The sequence below is a fragment of the Brassica oleracea genome, chromosome C7 (assembly GCF_000695525.1).
Source record: "Brassica oleracea var. oleracea cultivar TO1000 chromosome C7, BOL, whole genome shotgun sequence".
Classification (NCBI taxonomy): domain Eukaryota; kingdom Viridiplantae; phylum Streptophyta; class Magnoliopsida; order Brassicales; family Brassicaceae; genus Brassica; species Brassica oleracea.
This window is the reverse complement of record NC_027754.1, coordinates 35,706,775-35,724,223: the sequence shown is the minus strand read 5'-3', so window position 1 is coordinate 35,724,223 and position 17,449 is coordinate 35,706,775. Positions and strand designations below refer to the sequence as shown.

The following is a 17,449-nucleotide window of genomic DNA, read 5'->3' as shown; positions in this document are numbered from 1 at the left end:
CAAATCCTCCATTAAAAGGCTCTTTGAGTCTCTTTTTGTGAGAGTTTATGTGGTCGGGTTTGGCAAAATTTTCAGGTAGAAAAAGAGTATACAGAAGATTTTCTGATCAACCCGACCCGTAGAAGCTTCTTTGTTGGCCGTGTTAATTGGTTTCACACGCGGCCAGCAGATGAAGAACATACATCTAGACTCATAAGCAAACTCCAAAGCTTTGATATTCTCCTAAAGAAAACAGGTAGTAAAATAAGCCCTAGCTTGTACCAGAAGGCATCTTTCCCAATTCTAAGAACAAATCCCCTGCCTTGCATTACAAGATATAAAAATGGTGAGGAGAAGAGAAGGCCTTACCTTACCAATCTCGTCTTCATCACCATCACTTCCTGAGCCACTAGTGGCCCCGTTAGCCTCGCAGAAACCAAAACAGCGGTTATCAAAGCAACTATCAATGCGTGAGACACCAAGAGATGTTGCTTGGGAGAAAAGGCGCCGTCAGATGTTAAAGATTCAGGAAAAGAAGCAGAAAGGCCTCTCTGACAGCGATTATGATCCTACTGATCTAACCGATGAAGACTTAAGGGAGCTCAAAGGGTCCATCGAGTTAGGGTTTGGATTCAAGGAAGAAGCAGGACTGAAGTTGTGCAACACATTACCAGCATTAGATCTTTACTTTGCTGTGAATAGGCAGCTTTCGCCTCTCCCTTCACCTAGTAGCAGCCGTAGCAGCAACGGAGGAGATGGCTCTTTACCTTCTACATCTGCTTCCTCAAGCAGCATTCCTTGTAGCCCAAGAACCGACTCGGATTCATTAAAGATCTTATGTCCAGGTAAAAACAAAAACTTCATTTCATCTTCTTATAAATGCTGATTTTCTATGGTCAGTATTTACATGCATAGACTAATCGTTAAGTTTCCTAGACTTCTAACTTAAAACCAATTGAGGATAAGTGGATTGAGCTAAGGTTTTGTATATTAATCATGTCCCATCGAAACTCTTGGAGCTTATATTCTCACACTAATCATTGTGAATTGAGTTGTGCAGGGGACAGTCCACAACAAGTGAAACAAAGATTAAGGCATTGGGCACAAGCTGTTGCATGTTCTGTGATGCAGTCTCACTAATGAGTGTATACGTTGTGACTCTTAAGTTTCAACTTGAAACACTTGTTTTTTTACTATTGCTGGTGAGATAGGACAGAGAAAGAATCCTACCAAGTAGGATCTCTCTGAAGGAGGGAATAACAAAAAAAAAGGAAAGTTTTGGGAGAAAAAAAAAAAAAAGATAGAGAAAGAGATCATCATGGCTCTCTCTCTCTCTACATAGTTTTGCAAAAGTAACAAGATGAAGAGAGGACGGCCTTTCTTATTCGTGTACTGTATGCATATAGACTTTTAATGTATGGTCGTGGACTTGATGATGGTTACGATGAAAAATATTTTGAAGTATGTTTTTCATAAGAGCCTTGTATTATGCAAATGCACGGATCTATTATATGAGTGGTTTCAGAAGAATTTTTTGACCGTATTTTACTTGTGAATTAATCATTTACTTGATCTACGTAATAATGGAGAGAAATAAGTAACAATAAATTTCATATTGTGCACTTAAGATTCAAACTACCAATCAACCCAAAAATCCATTTCAGCATCAACACAAAAGCTCCAGTATTACAGACACACCAAAGTCACCAATCACACGAGCTTACATCATTTCTCTCACCTTTCGTCAGGCCAGGAACATGAAGAAATGAAATGGGCCTTCTCAACGTTCGGCTACCTAGCTAGTGATGTGCAACTGTGCAAGTGATTGGTTTCGTAAAACTAACCAATCGGTCACTAGAAATCAGTACGTAATCTCTAATCAGGAAGATACTCAACTACGCTTTCCTCCTCGAGGAGAATAAGTACTTTGAAGATGCGTTCAAGGTTTATGAGAGACGCGTCAAGATGTTCATATATCCTCACGTCAAAGACATTTGGGTAACTTATCTTACAAAGTTCGTCAAGAGGTATGGTAACACAAAGCTGGAGCGGGCTAGAGAGTTGTTTGAACATGCTATCTCAATGGTAAGCTTAACACATTCTTTTTGGTTCAAAGGCTGTTTCTTGATCTAACTTGTCTTTATATTTGTTTCAGGCTCCATCTGATGCTGTGAGGACGTTATATCTACACTACGCTAAGATAGAAGAGGACTACGGTCTGGCCAAGCGAGCCATGAAGGTTTACGAGGAAGCAACCAAGAAGGTTCCAGAGCTCCAGAGGCTGGAGATGTATGAGATATACATTTCGATATACGAGCAAGCGATAGAGTCTTCTGGTCTCCCACACAATGACGTGAAGATCATGTGCATACAGTTCGCAGAGCTGGAGAGAAGCTTGGGAGAGAGAGATCGACCGTGCTCGTGCAGTCTACAAGTACGCCTCTCAGTACGCTGATCCAACGGAGTTCGAGGTGCAGCACGGGAACGAGGACACGTACAGAGAGATGCTACGGATCAAACGGAGCGTTTCCGCCAGTTACAGCCACACTCATTTCATTCTGACGGAGAACATGATGCAGAGGGACAAGATGGTGGACGTGGAGGAGGCGAAAGATGAGCCGAAGAAGGCGGGTTTGCCGGATGACGAGATGGCGGCGCTGGAGAGGCAGCCCATGGCGGCTCCAGTGTCTACCACGGTTGGTGGGAGAAGAGTTGGGTTTGTGAGCGCGGGGGTCATCTCACAGTCTGGTGAGAATGAGGCCAGTGGCTGAAGATATTGAGCTTCCGGAAGAGAGTGACGATGAGTCTGATGGGGAAGAAAGAGTAGAGATTGCTCAGAAGGTAGTCCCTGCTGCTGTGTTTGGAGGACTTGCAAGAAAGAGAGAGGAAGAAGAAGCTGAGGAAGGTGGTGAGAAGACTCTGGGTGCGTTAGAGAGGATAAAGAGATGGAAACTAGCTCAGTAATTAAAAATCATGTAGACAAATTACTCTTTGTGTCATGAGAAATTTTGTATTTTTTGTTTTCGTCTCTCACAGTTCCACCCACCGAGTAAACAACATCTTGAATCTGTTTATGCAGCCTGTCTTTAGGTTCATCTGATGTTAGAAAATGAAAGTTTTGCAAGGTTTTCTTTCTTCTTAAGAAGATGATTATATAGATTCAAACACCATGGAACCATATTTCATAGGAAGACAAGCCTGCTTCCTTCAACAAAGAGTATTTGATCTAAACTCATTTAACTACAGAAAAAGCAAAAAAAAAAGTCTCATCATTCTTTCATACATTATTGTCCTTTGAGCTTGACGAAGCCTCAGTTTTTTCCTCTTCCTTGTTACTCATTGCTACTGGAGACGACGAGCCAGCAACAGAATCTTCAGGTTCCGTCTTAAGCTCAGACTCAAACTCTTTTGCAGCCTGCATCATTACAATACCCCCACAAGCCCTTCATCAATTCAAATATTAAAGAGAAGAGCTGAAAGGAACACAAAACATACAAGTAGAAGCTATATATCTGAGAATTATCAAGTAACTTCTCTAGAAAATATAAATCTAATATCACTCCAATTAACGAATTTACCAGCAGCTTGTTGGAAAGAGATTATTAACCTACATAACAAAATGATTTATACATCAAAGTTATCAATGAGCTTATTGTATAATAGTGAACTGTTTTACACACATTCAATTTCAAATCTTCTGAGTGTTCTTATCAATTATAACAAATTCAGACATGAATCATACTACTAAGCACTTGAAACATAAAATTCCCCAAAAAAAAACACACTTCTCCTTGAGACCTTTTAACATCAATTACAACTACAATCAACAAGCTTTACACATCATGTGAAGACACAGACCAAAACTATAGTTGAAAGATTCCAAATGATATCAGTTTTTTTCTAATAATCGGACAGCAAACCTGTTGAAAGCTCTTGACGGTCTTGCCAATACTCTTGCCAATCTCAGGAAGCTTCTTAGGTCCGAAAAGCAACGCGGCGACGCCAGCAATCACAGCAAGCTCAGGGACACCGAGACCAAACAGGGCATTACAAGTGAGCGACTTTCTCCTCTGCTCCGGTCGAATCGCCACCAAAGAACGGGTCTTTGGTCTTCGGGTGGTCGCTATGAAACAGTTGGAGAATAAGGAAGAGCGAGATGAAGAGAGATGCAGAGTAACTGGTGGCGGAGAAGATAGAGTCGCAACCGATGTCGCCATTACTTACTGCTCTCTTCTAATCTTTTCTTCTTCTTCTGGTCCTAACGTTATCTCTGTTTTTTATTTTTTATTCTTTTATCCAATTAAAATATAATAAAATTCTTAGCTATTTTTTTTTTTGACATCGAAAAGTTATTCTTTTATTCAGTTAAAATAATAAAATTATTAGCTTTTTTGTTTGTCAACAAATTATTAGCTAATATTTTCTTATAAGTAGTGAATAATGAAAAGATAATATTTTATCAGTTCTTGAAAAATATTTTCAAAATATTTATGCATGTAAAATATAATAAATATTTATAATCAAATTTATTATTTATTTTAATATATACATATTTCAATAACTATCAAACAATAATATTTAATCGGTCAAATATTTTCGGTTAATGTATCATAACAGTATATAACTTCTTATATTAATTAATAAAAATGTTTTAAAAATTTACAAAATTTATCTAATTGTAGATAAAAACATTATTAATTCTACTAGTTCACTACCAAGAAATGGTCTTTTCTAATTGTTTTTACATTACCAACGAAGCTTTGAGTTTGATAACTTTGTAGTAGTTTACAGGATACAAACTGTAGATGTTGAAAAAGAGATTGAAAACACATTTAAGAGGGACCTAATCAGAGATAAACTAGGTCAGACAATTCTTTACACAAACACATATAACACTTTTGTCTCAATGCCTCTCTCTATTCTTGATAATGTTATACAAATCAACTTTCTTCTTCTTCTTCTTCTTCTTCACAAAGCTACTTATCCCCAACGCTGCGAATACGTTTCTGCAGATGCTCCAAACTCGCAACTCTCCTCATCGACTCTGTTCTGTTCATTTTGCAACCGATCAAGGCCTTGCTTTTGTTGCTGCTTGAGCTGATCTCCGGTGTAGTCACTTGGGAGCTTGTGTCTAGAGAGTTCGATGTCTCTGAAGGATTAGAGACGGTTGAAACCCGAGGCATAGTGTGGAACATTGGGTTGAAGCCTGTGATTCTCTTCACTGTCTCCTCAGCCATTTTCACCTGAAAAAAGGTTTCAGCAGAAGAGTCTTGTTAAATGAGTTTTGTTAACTTTTTAATCTGAGAGGAGATGGAAATGGATTTTTTTTACTTACTTTAGCTCGTAGCGTCTCTAGATTGGCTTTAAGAACTCTGTTTTCTACAGATGCGTCATTGAAAGTCTGAGTTACGTCAGTGAGACCTTTCATGAGGTTTGAGTTCTCTACACGCAGCTGTGAAACCTACCAGAGAGATGGAGATTGTTAATAATAAGTGAGCTGACAAAGAAAACAAATGTGGGGGGAGATTAAACATACTTGTGTCTTTAGCTCACTAAAGTGTGCTTGCTTTCTTCTTCTGGATCGTCTAGCTGATTCCCTGTTAGAGAGCATCCTGTAATTACAACAGGTAAACAAAACAAATGTTCAAGAAAGATTTTGTTCTTGCGAGAGAGATTATAAATCCAAGAAAGGATGCTTTTTACCTTTTGACACGCTTAACATTGGTAGGATGCATATTAGTTTCACCATCAGCTTCTTCGTCATCACAAGAGAGCTCGGATCCACTTGTCACGGTACTGCTCATCACTGGTGTAGCTGCAAATGAAAATCAATACAGATTGGTTCCGTTATAGCTTGAGTTTTATTTATATGCAATAACTCTGGAACACAGCAATGAGCAACACACAATAAGTGTCAATAAACTATCAAGAACATCTTAGAGGGCTCAGCATGGATAGAGGTAAACAAACATAAGAGCAGTGTTTGAGCAATTAAAGAAACCTTTAGTAGAAGAAGCTAAGGAGCCTTGGTCTGATGCACTAGATGTATAAGCAGCTCCGCCATTCTCAGATCTACCAGAGGTATCCTGAGGTTTGATGAAAGCTCCCTATCAAATTTTCAAATATTAACACAACAACAAATCAATAATTATAATAAAAAAAAGTGTTTAGTCTTTGGGAAGATAAAAGCTTTCTTCTTCCAGCTAAAAACCAATTTCCAAAGAACATATAAAGTTCACAAACTCAAATCATATTATATAATATAGATCTATACGTCCCAATACTCATCAAGAACATAACCAGCTCAGTTCTTGAATTAAGTTTTTTTTTTTTTTTCCAAAACAATTTCAGAAACTTTCAACCTTTAAAGCCAAAGCATGTAGGCTGTTCGACTCAGCTACTACACAACATTAACCTCACATAAGAAAAGGTTTGTTTGTTTTTTCCTTAAAACTTTGAAAAAAAATATTGTCGGTTATATCATTAATGAAGCATGAGCAGAGAGAGAGAGAGAGGTTAGTGTTTTACCCTTTTCATGGCGACAGCAGCACAAGCTAGATTGAGTTTACTCTTCAGAATCTCTCTGTATTCATGAGAATCTACCGGAGAAGACGGTCCAGAGTCGGACGCGCCATGCGCCGTCGCATCTTCTCCGGCGGAGGATTCTTGAATGAAGCGATGGAATGCCCACTCGGAGTCGCTGCGGTTCATTCCCGACGTTCCATCAGATTCTTTGGCCGGCTCCGACCAAAGATGGTTATTACAGGAGGTTTCTTCGACAGAGAAAACTTTTTCCATTTTTTTTTTGTTAATTTTTGTTGTAATTTTTTCTTTGCTTCGACTTCTCCCTACAACGTTTCTTCTTATCCGATTGGGCAGCCTTTGCGTTTTAATAATACTTTTTTTTGTTAAGATATTAAAAATTATCAGATTTAATCCTTAAGGCCCCCGACAAGATTAGCGTCTTCTTATTCACACCAAAAATTTCTTATTTAAACTGTTTTATCCCAATATTTGTGTATTTTACTTTATTATTTTGCCCAAAATTACACAGGATTTCCCTAAATAAGTTTATCGTAAATGTATGTTCTCCTTCAGTGTTTCACGGCCAATTCTATTTTACAAATGTTTATAATAAAAAGACATTATTGGGTTATGTTTTTATTATAAAATAATAATAAATATAATCTGTAAAGATATAAGACTAAAGAGGGCCTTTGATGTAATATTGTTGTTTCTATCACAAGCCTACACGTAATAATATTATTTTGCCTTATTGGAATTGATATTGTTTTCCAACGCTTTTGGGGTCAAATCCAAGTCAGACTGACGTGTTATTAAGGGTATTTTAGTCAATCGGCATGGTAAGAAGATTTAAAATTGTACAAGTCGTCGTTGTTGGTTTTGAAACTTATACTTCAATACGTGGATCCATTTAATATTCCCAGTTGCATTCTATAAGGAGAGATCCGAGAGAGAGACACATGAGATATTGTTTTTTTAGTAAGTGAAGTTAGATTTTAGAGAAATGTACTAAACTTTAACGTCTTTTTGGATAAGAATCTATCAAAACTCAAGTTCATTATCGTGGGTCCATTTAATTTTTGCATATTATATGCTTCACTTGCACTAAATCTCTCGTCGAGAGAAAATGATATAGTGGGAGATAAGAAAATGACACTTTCAAGGGAAATTGACCTATTCCTACATCAACAATGACCAATGGTCTTGATCAATACATAAACATGTTACATGTACGAAAACATACATTAACAAGTACAAAATTTAATTTTCATACATGAACTTTCAAAATTTGGTTTTATCATACATTGACCTAATTTTCATTAGTCAAACATTGAGTTGTCGTTAACCGGTAATAGAAAATCGGTTAATTCATACATCAACATGTGCCAATGGTACAGATCAATACATAAACACTTCACCTGTGCAAAAACATACATCAACTAATACAAAATTTAAATTCAATACATGAACTTTTGAAATCTAGTTTTAACATACACTAAAGCTTGACATTTACCAAATTTCCACTACTCAAACAATATCGAAGATAAATTGTCTGTCACGTGTTAATTAAGTAAGGTTTTTATTATATTATGTGGTAATTAAATTGTATTACGTGGTAATTAAACTGTATTACGTGGTAATTGAATAAGAAAAATAAATCATGAGGGTCAAACGATTTCTTTCTTGTGTAATTCATTAGTTAGCTTTTCTCTTTAATTTTTTTTCTTCAAAAAAAAAAACACTAGCACCGAGAAAACAAAAGAAGACAAAATTGAACAGAAAGAGAAGAGAATGTCTTCGATAAGCTAAACATTCTCGTTTCTCTCTGTCAATTCCTACCTACTACGGTTTAATTATTACATAATACAATAAAAATTTTACTTAATCAACACGTGACAAACAATTTATTTTCGGTATTATTTGACTAGTGTAAATTAGGTAAAACTATTTTATTAAATTTAAGTACAAAATAAAACTAAAATTATTTTCAACAGATTTATTATATCTTTTCTTTTCTTATTTTCACTCAACTTAACTACTTTATTAATTGCATTTTTTTCAAATAATTTGACAGCATGTCTTATAGAAATATAAAACATAACTTACCTATATTTAAGTGTTTTATTATACCTTTTACATTATTTTTTCATACTTCTTAACTACTTCATTACTTATATTTGTCATAATAATTTAACAACGTTTATTTTACGTGTTAACCATAATAATTCCATACGTTTGAATGAATTTTCTCCATCCGCGAGAAAAATTCAAACCAGTTAACAAAAAAAAAAATTAATTCTTAACATAATCAGTTATATATGGATATCAGATATACGATTGGGTATGGATTGGTTCTTTCGGATATCGAGTTTTTTGTTTTTGAGTTTTGAAATTATGCTTTGTTCGGGTATTATAAATTTTCGGGTGGGATTTGAATATGATCTTTCCCGATCCGGGTGGGTTCGGTTTTTATGTGTAGGAACAAAACAATGAACAAAAAATTATATATTTAAAGATGTCATTAAATAATTTATAAAAAATTAACAACAAATATCCACACGGATGCGCATGTCAAGTTTTAGTGTATGTTAAAACCATATTTCGAAAGTTCATGTATTGAATTTAAATTTTGTATTAGTTGATGTATATTTATGCACATGTGAAGTGTTTATGTATTGATCCGAACCATTGGTCCATGTTGATATATGAATTAGCCGATTTTCTGTTTTTGGTTAACGACAACTCAACGTTTGACTAACGGAAATTAGGTCAATGTATGATAAAACCAAATTTTGAAAGTTCAAGTATGAAAATTAAATTTTGTATTAGTTGATGTATGTTTTCGCACAGATAACATGTTTATGTACTGATCGGGACCGTTGGACCTAGTTGATGTAGGAATTGACAGATTTTCCACACTTTTCAATCTATCTTTGGTTCTTGAATAACCCAATATATTTCAAGAACGTGAACAAAACACTTTATATTAGAAACAAATAAATGCTGGAAAAGTGAGACTACATCAAGATGCACCTCTTAAGTCAGGTGGTCTTTTCTCTGTAAGAGACTACGTATTAAAATATAACTATTTTACTAACAACTATAAAAGAAGTAGTGTACGTCGAGCTCTTGTTTTTACTCTTTTTTTTTTTTTTTTTGGATAACCGAATATCCTGATCCCATTAAAGTAGTCCAGACTAGAGACTGAAGAAAGCAAGAACACTGCCAGAGCATCATCATTTGGTTCTTGAATAACCCAATATATTTCAAGAACGTGAACAAAACACTTTATATTAGAAACAAATAAATGCTGGAAAAGTGAGATTACATCAAGATGCACCTCTTAAGTCAGGTGGTCTTTTCTCTGTAAGACTACGTATTAAAATATAACTATTTTACTAACAACTATAAAAGAACGTAGTGTACGTCGAGCTCTAGTTTTTACTCTTTTTTTTTTTTTTTTTTTTGATAACCGAATATCCTGGCCCCATCAAAGTGGTCCAGACTAGAGACCGAAGGCGTCACCATGTGGCTCACTGCCAGGGCCCCCCGGCATGAAATATTTTTTTGTTTATGTTTTTCCACGAGCAATAATATTTTTGAATGTCATTTGCTCCACATTTTTCTTGGTCCACAATGTTTGGTCTATTCATATAAAATCGAGTATTGTGTTATTCATATTTTGTGTGGTTATGGTTTATCTTAAAGCCTCTGTGTTTGTTGCAATGGCTAAGAATGAAACTGCTACTAAATACAAGGGCATCAGCATTGGTGAACTCCAAATGGAGTTCACACAGTTTTCAAAAAAAAAAAATATTAAAATAAATAAAAACTATGAACCTGTCTCTTGGGAGTTCATTCCAGTGACCCCGGATTATCACTGTAGTGCGGGCCCCACGACACATGGCGGCCCGCGATTGGTCCTATTAATTTTTTTTTTTTTTAAAAAAAACAAAAATCAAACAGAAAAAAAAATAATAATAAAAAAATGCTTTGTGAACCTCTTCTATGGGGTTCACTAATGCTTCTATGGGGTTCACTAATGCTGATGCTCTAGTAGTCGCATTAATTAGTGTAGACTTCGTACAGTTAGTTAATATAAGAGATATTTTAAGTATCTGCGGATCATATCTACTGTAAATAATTAAAACTTGACTATAATCTGAAGATTGTGTACGATTACAGTTGAGCTCCTCAACCTTACAATACCAATATTGCTCCCAACATGTACTCTGATGCCATCTTATTAGACTAGTTTGGGTGATTTCTCCTCTGCTTATTTCAGTAATTTTGAAAGGGAGAGTTATTGGGCTCATAAGGACTTTTGTAGCCCAATAATGCAGGCCCGTAACGCAGGCCTTAACTATATGAAAGGAAAGAGTCCTCTGAATTTGTTTCATGCTAGTTTGGAACAAAATTTTCATCTTAGATGGTTCAGTACGAAGCACGATGCTGGTGATGATGAAGAACTTGGACAAGCACATTATGAGAAACACAACCATTTTCCACAATGTTGAGATTTTCACTGGATCAAGCCATCAAGGCTTCGTCCGCACTCTCTTTCACTTGTAGAGTATCCAAAGAAACACATACTCGGAAGCTTTCAACATATCTTTCTATCGATTATGTTCTCAGTTTCTGACAGACGAGAAGACACTCAAGTCACTCGTAGAGAAAAATGATCCTGGAGGAATCAAACGGTAAAGACAAGCAAGGACGGGCAAATCTCATAAAGATCCTAATAATAAAGAACTGGGAAAAGAGTTGGAACTGCTTCCTGTATCTTCAGAGAACGAATCAGTGTCTATTCTCTATGAGGCCATATTTTCTCAGTTGAGTAACGGAGAGAAAGAAACCTCAGAAGATGGGCTTATGGATGTTCTAAAGGATATACTCAGGAAATTTCTCTTGAATCCGCACCTGTATATTCTGCTACCAATCTCTAGAGCTGGCTATCAATCTCATTAACTAGAAAGAGAGAGGAAAGATTCATATAATGTTTTTGAGTTATATTATTGTTGTATATCCTAGTATCTTAGTAACACTCTGATTGATATCGACTATAAATGATAAATGAGGCAGTAATGTGTTACTTTTGATGTATATATGAAGTGATGTCATAAGGCAGATAGCATACAAGAAAAGCTAGTTTTTGAAAATGAGAGTACCATCATGTGACTTTTATTATTCTTGATCAGTGTGGATGGATATTTAAATGTCTAACAATCTGCATTTACCCTACTTATTTTATTGATCCGATAGCTAGCGAACAAGATCCAAGAGGAGATATGATTGTTTTGGCCGAGGAATGGATGGCAGAAAAAGCATGGGAAGTGATCTCTAACCCCTAGAGATGTGTGAAAGACATAATATAAGATAATATGACAAGATGAAAGATAAATATCACAAGACTTGCCAACTTGACTGTTGGTACCACCACAGCATCATCAAGTTGACAATGATGGTGAAAATGTTGTCAAAGGACCACAAGAAAATGACTTCTTCAACTAAAAAAATAATAATAAAAGAAGTTTGCTACAGAAAGAAAGATGAGCAGAAGAGGAAGAAGAGAAGGAGACTCAAAATCCAAAAACACTTATTATTGGCTTTTTTCTTTTTAAAGGAAAGCTTACCTAAGACCTTATATCTAAAACATAATTTCCTGACCTTAATTATTAAATAAGGCCAAGCTTGATAGTAGTGAACCCCATCCCATTTACTCTTTTCCATCAGCAGCTCTGAGTGAGCCAAGCTGAACTGGTGCTTGAGTCCCAACCACCTTTGATGAACCGTAAAGCGTCACATCACTGCCTTTAGCCTTCTCTTTCTCAATCTGTTCCTTTATCCAGAAGTAGGTTATTCTAAGCCCCTCCTGTTTAAACCACACAAAAAACAAGTCACATAAGGTGCAAACTCTCATCCTATCTTTGAGAATGACTTGGTACCTTCAGTCTCATAGTTGGAGCCCAACCAAGCTTCTCTTTGATCAGATTGTTGTCTGAGTTACGTCCACGAACACCTTCAGGGCCTGGAATGTGGTGAATTGGAAGCTTCTTTTCCTCAAAGCTGAGAACCATCTCAGCCATCTCATTCATGCTCACCATCTCATCGCTTCCAATGTTCACCGGCTCACGGAAGTCTGACTTCGTCAACCTAAAGAAAAACAATTTCAGAACAAAAAAACTATACAAGTCTTCAAACATATCATTAATGATTTGGAGCTAGTGCCTTCACCTGAGTACTCCTTCAACACACTCATCAATGAAGGTAAAAGAACGGGTTTGAAGCCCGTCTCCCCACATCTCAAACCTGTCTGTGGAGGTCAGAGCCTTCCTGCAGAAAGCAGCTGGAGCCTTCTCTCTTCCACCTACAAAGTCACATCAAAATATTAAACAACAATGGTAAAAGCAAACAATACTTCAGCGTCAACTGTTTGTTTGTCTGATACTTACCTTTCCATGTTCCAAAAGGACCATAGATGTTATGGAACCTTCCAATGCGGCACTCAATGCCAAAATCTTTGTTGTAGTGCTTGCACAGCTCCTCCGTTGCAAGTTTCTCCAAACCATAAGCATCTTGAGGCTATAATAACATTAGAGATTATTGTACATTATCGTCACAGATAAAAGAAATAATCATCATCAGAGTGACACAAACCTCAGCAGGCCAAGCATCTGACTCCTTGAGGCTCACATTGGTAGTTTCCAGCTGCTTGAACTCCGGATAGATACATGCACTAGAAGCATAGAAGAACCTGAAACACACCCACAACAAAAAGATCCAATCTTTTAACTCTGTTTAATCTCCAAAACACACAAGAAAAAGCAACTCTGACCTCTTGATCCCATTGATCCTAGCAGCCTCAATCATGTTGAAGCTAATCATGGTGTTGTTATACATAATCACCGAGTGGTTGGACTGGATGAAACCCATCCCACCCATATCAGCCGCCAAGTTAAAGACATGATCAACTTTATCGGTGACCTTGAGGCAATTCTCCATGACCCTGAGGTCAACAAGGTGGAACTCGTCGCAGAACATGTCTTCAGTCATGTGCTCGTTCTTCTTCCAGTCAGAAGCAATGACGTAGTGGCCCTCGTGCTTCAGACGGCGAGCAATGTGGGAAGCGATGAAACCACCAGCGCCGGTGATGGAGATCCTGAGCTTCTCGGAAGGCCAGTAGAGCTCCCTCTCAAGCTCCTTGTATGTGTAGGCACCGTAGTCAGTACTTCCATTGGTAGCTGCAGCCATTCTACAAAACACACAAATCTAAATCAGAAACGTCAAAAGAGTGAGACTTTGTAGTCTCAGTATTATCCAGCAACTTGGGAACAAGTCAGATCTCATGCAAATAGGTATAAAGACATGATTTTTATCTGATAAAATTCTATAAAAAACAGTTTTTTATAGACTCTGAAACAAAAGGATGCAACAAATCTCAGATTCGTACAGGTGAATTACGCAAGTTTTGTAATGAACCCAGATCACACAATTGTTACAGAATCCTAAATCTGAACGTGAGTGGTATTAGGAACCGTAGATTTGAGGAAAGTTCAGATCTTTACCTGAGAGATCTTAGGGAATGTGAAGAGATAATGCAGAGAGAGAGAGAGAGAGAGGTGAAGGATTTGAGCGGAGGAGGGAGAGCAATCGTATATATACAAGCTTTCACAAGAAGACGAGGAGGCTTGGACACAGCAACACCGCTCGTTTTATTATTTTTCCTAACTCCTATTAGTTTTGGTGTTTTTTCTTCTTCAAAGACGAATATACCCTTGAAAATCGATATCAATTTCCTTGTATACTTGACATAATATGTGAATATATAATTGATATATTTTTTTTTTGCTTGCGTATATTAAACATATTTCACATTTTGATAAAATGATTTTGGTGACTAACATTAGTATATTCTTTAAGATGCTTGCTCTCGTTACTGTCATTGGTTCATTTTATTTTGTCCGTAAACAATAACCACTAAATCTTAGAATTGAATGTTAAACTATTTTTAATTAATTGTATTTTGGAAGAGTGATAGCTAACTTAAAGTATTTTAATCAATATATCTAAGTTTAATCTGTATTTTTTTATTTTTTTATTTCTTTTAATAATTAGGTATATTTTAATGTTTATTATTTAAGTAGTTATTTTGAAAATACGAACTGAAAGTTTTTCTGTAAGATTTGTTATAGTAAATTTGGAAATATTCAAAAAAATCTAATAATAAGATAATTTTCATTTGTACTGATGTATTCTAATAATGATCAAATTAATTTAATAAAATATTTTACATTTAAATTCTATAAACCATAATTTACAATAAGAGTAAAATTAAATCAATTTATATTTTATTAAGATAGATGAAAAACTGACAAAGACATTTACCATGAATGAATCTTCATTTGTTTCTTTTTTCTACCATCTGTCGTGCCATATCGTACAAGTCCACCGAGGAAAAAGAAAGAACCAACCAACCAGTCAACTTTACTAGATCTCGTCAAAACCAACCTGTTGTAAGTATCTTTCCTATAAGGTAGATATCATCTTTAATATTTTCATAAAACTTCACGTTTCCAAATGATCAAGTTATATAAAAAAACTCTACCACCGAAGGGAGGGGTTCCGTGAGGTCAACTTCCTCCTCTTAGCAAACTGATGACGGGGAATCTTTTTCCTCTGCATATTCAACTTGGGCCTTTGGGCTTCACAACAACATATGAGTTCCAATTTGAGATTTTAGTTTTATTTCTCCGTATGGGTTGTACTGGCATTTGCCTTTCAAAACACTAGCCGATTGGGTTTGTATCTTTTTTATTTTTCTTTAGTATTAATGAAAGCCGGCATACAAAAAAAAAAAATTATAAAAAAAAACTCTCTAAAAAAGCCCATTTAGAGTTGTAATTGACTGAATCTTTTTATCATCTTGAAACCTCTATATGATGACTTCATACACTGCACAGTCTGCAGTTCATTTTGGTTTAATTAATTAACCATAAATGAAATAGAACAAAAGGAAATTGCATCGTTGACATTCAAAAAATTTATAATTCACTCTATGATTAATTTTTCTAATATACTGATACATTATGTGTGTTTTTATAATATTGTCATATTACCATTTTATCCAACCGGAGAAATCTACAAACAAATTTAATAATAATTAGTGATTGTGGAAAAAAACATGACCAGTTGCGGTAAAAAAAGGCAATGGCGAAAGCGTAGACAGTGAGCAGACACAAAAAAAATTTCATTTATTTTTACCCTTCTCTTAAATCATTGATTCTCACAATCATACTTCTGCTTTCATATATTGTTTTTGTATTTAAATCTTGTAAATGAGATTGAGATTACTGCATCAGGGTTGATCCACACTAATATACATATCCAGTGGTGAAGAATAACAAAGGCGAGTCATTAAAAGTGTCGTTTTGTCGGGATAAGAGATAGGAGATGAAAACGATCTCTATATAGTTATGAAGAACAATGACGCCGTGAATGACCCAAAGTTGACCGGAGAAGATGGACATTTTTTGTTAAATCGTATTGTATTCTATTATATGCATATAGAATAAAAATATAAAACTATTTGTATTATGTTTGTTCTATTCATGTTATATAATGCAATATATTCTGTCACTATGTTATTTTAACATTGTTCCATTCTATTTGATGATTAATAAAGAGTGTTCTATTTTGTTTATAAATATAATTTGTAATTTTCCAAAGTTCTATATGTCGTTATATGTTTTTAAACCTGAAAAAATTGTACTATGATCTATATTACACAGTTTAATATTACATAAGATAATTTAATATTACATAATATTATGTACTTTTTTAGATTTTGATATTTGGGTTTAGGATTTAGTGGTTAGGGTTTGAGGTTTAATATTAAAACTAGATCTTGACCCGTGCGTCTGCACGGGATATTTTTATGTATATAATAATTAATATTTATAATTTATTTGTGATTTATAGATATATTATAAATGTTTGTATATTTGTCGGTTGTTCGTATTGTTGGTTAGATGTTAAACTGACTAAAATGATATATACATAAATTTGATCATTTTTACTATGCTAATAATTTTTATATTATATATTTTTTTATAAATTTTGCCATTTAATATATTTGTTTATACTAACACATTTATTTTTCTATACCAAATATTTTATGGTTAATATTTTTTTACCGTTTTCAACTTTATATGTCTCTCAGATCATTTTATATGCTAAACAAATGAGAAATATACAACACTTAAAAAACAGAAATAAATAGTTTTAGAATTAAGGTAATACTAATGTGGAGAATATTTGTTTTTGCTTATGTAGTATATTTAATATTTTAGAAATTACTTACCTTTTTGTATTTTATAATTCAAATAAAATTGTGTGAATTATATTGATATGAGAATTATTAACATATTTTGTTTAAAATGTTTATATTTGTATTATAACATGATTTTCGAAGAACTTGGTGTATTATGTTTTTAAGAAATTAGAAAGTGAAATTATTTATATATAATTTATAGCTAATATTATAAAAAAATTAAATCAATCTAAAATATTTAATATAAAATAGTCTTTAATTTCATACAATTATAGATGCTTTGACTAATTATAAAATAATGTCCCAAAACACATCTTAACTAAATTTGCGTTAAAACGGTTAGATTTTTAAAAAATTGATATTAGGTAATTGCGTGCTTTTGGTTGACAAAAATGGTTTTATTCAAATTTAGTAGATTATTTGAATATACCATTCATTAATCGCCTATGATTTTGACATTGATTAATATGTAATATTTCTGTTTTTATATCATTTTAGCATTTAATTTTACTTTGTTTTACATTTTTTATAACTAAATGAATATTATAGTCTAGATTTTTGGAAATATTTACTTTTCTAAACAAATTATTAACTAACCAAAATACTTGCTCAACT

At 34.5% G+C, this 17,449-nt stretch overlaps 4 protein-coding genes across 5 annotated transcripts; 1 reads left to right on the top strand and 3 right to left on the bottom strand.

Annotated features, from left to right (window-relative positions):
- The first annotated feature begins 24 nt into the window (after window positions 1–24).
- LOC106304807 lies at window positions 25–1,582 on the top strand. Its single transcript, XM_013741198.1, has 2 exons — window positions 25–824; window positions 1,040–1,582. The coding sequence occupies exons 1-2, from the start codon at window positions 323–325 to the stop codon at window positions 1,117–1,119; spliced, it is 582 nt and encodes a 193-aa protein (XP_013596652.1). The 5' UTR covers window positions 25–322; the 3' UTR covers window positions 1,120–1,582.
- A 1,511-nt stretch (window positions 1,583–3,093) lies between these two features.
- LOC106303730 (sec-independent protein translocase protein TATA, chloroplastic) lies at window positions 3,094–4,252 on the bottom strand. The gene is made up of 2 exons (XM_013740040.1): window positions 3,900–4,252; window positions 3,094–3,394 (listed from the first exon to the last, which is right to left on the bottom strand). Exons 1-2 carry the CDS (start codon window positions 4,194–4,196, stop codon window positions 3,257–3,259), a joined length of 435 nt encoding a protein of 144 aa, XP_013595494.1. The 5' UTR covers window positions 4,197–4,252; the 3' UTR covers window positions 3,094–3,256.
- A 449-nt stretch (window positions 4,253–4,701) lies between these two features.
- Window positions 4,702–6,844, bottom strand: LOC106301585 (basic leucine zipper 63). 2 transcript variants are annotated; one of them, XM_013738031.1, is made up of 6 exons: window positions 6,508–6,844; window positions 5,981–6,065; window positions 5,683–5,794; window positions 5,516–5,591; window positions 5,315–5,440; window positions 4,702–5,222 (listed from the first exon to the last, which is right to left on the bottom strand). In XM_013738031.1, exons 1-6 carry the CDS (start codon window positions 6,775–6,777, stop codon window positions 4,956–4,958), a joined length of 936 nt encoding a protein of 311 aa, XP_013593485.1. In that variant the 5' UTR covers window positions 6,778–6,844; the 3' UTR covers window positions 4,702–4,955. The 2 variants fall into 2 exon arrangements, with proteins under 2 accessions (XP_013593485.1, XP_013593484.1); XM_013738030.1 differs by having other exon boundaries at window positions 5,981–6,086; window positions 6,508–6,843.
- Window positions 6,845–11,867: 5,023 nt separating this feature from the next.
- Window positions 11,868–14,175, bottom strand: LOC106305965 (GDP-mannose 3,5-epimerase). The gene is made up of 7 exons (XM_013742403.1): window positions 14,070–14,175; window positions 13,340–13,756; window positions 13,162–13,258; window positions 12,957–13,086; window positions 12,739–12,871; window positions 12,450–12,657; window positions 11,868–12,376 (listed from the first exon to the last, which is right to left on the bottom strand). The coding sequence occupies exons 2-7, from the start codon at window positions 13,753–13,755 to the stop codon at window positions 12,221–12,223; spliced, it is 1,140 nt and encodes a 379-aa protein (XP_013597857.1). The 5' UTR covers window position 13,756; window positions 14,070–14,175; the 3' UTR covers window positions 11,868–12,220.
- Window positions 14,176–17,449: the final 3,274 nt, after the last annotated feature.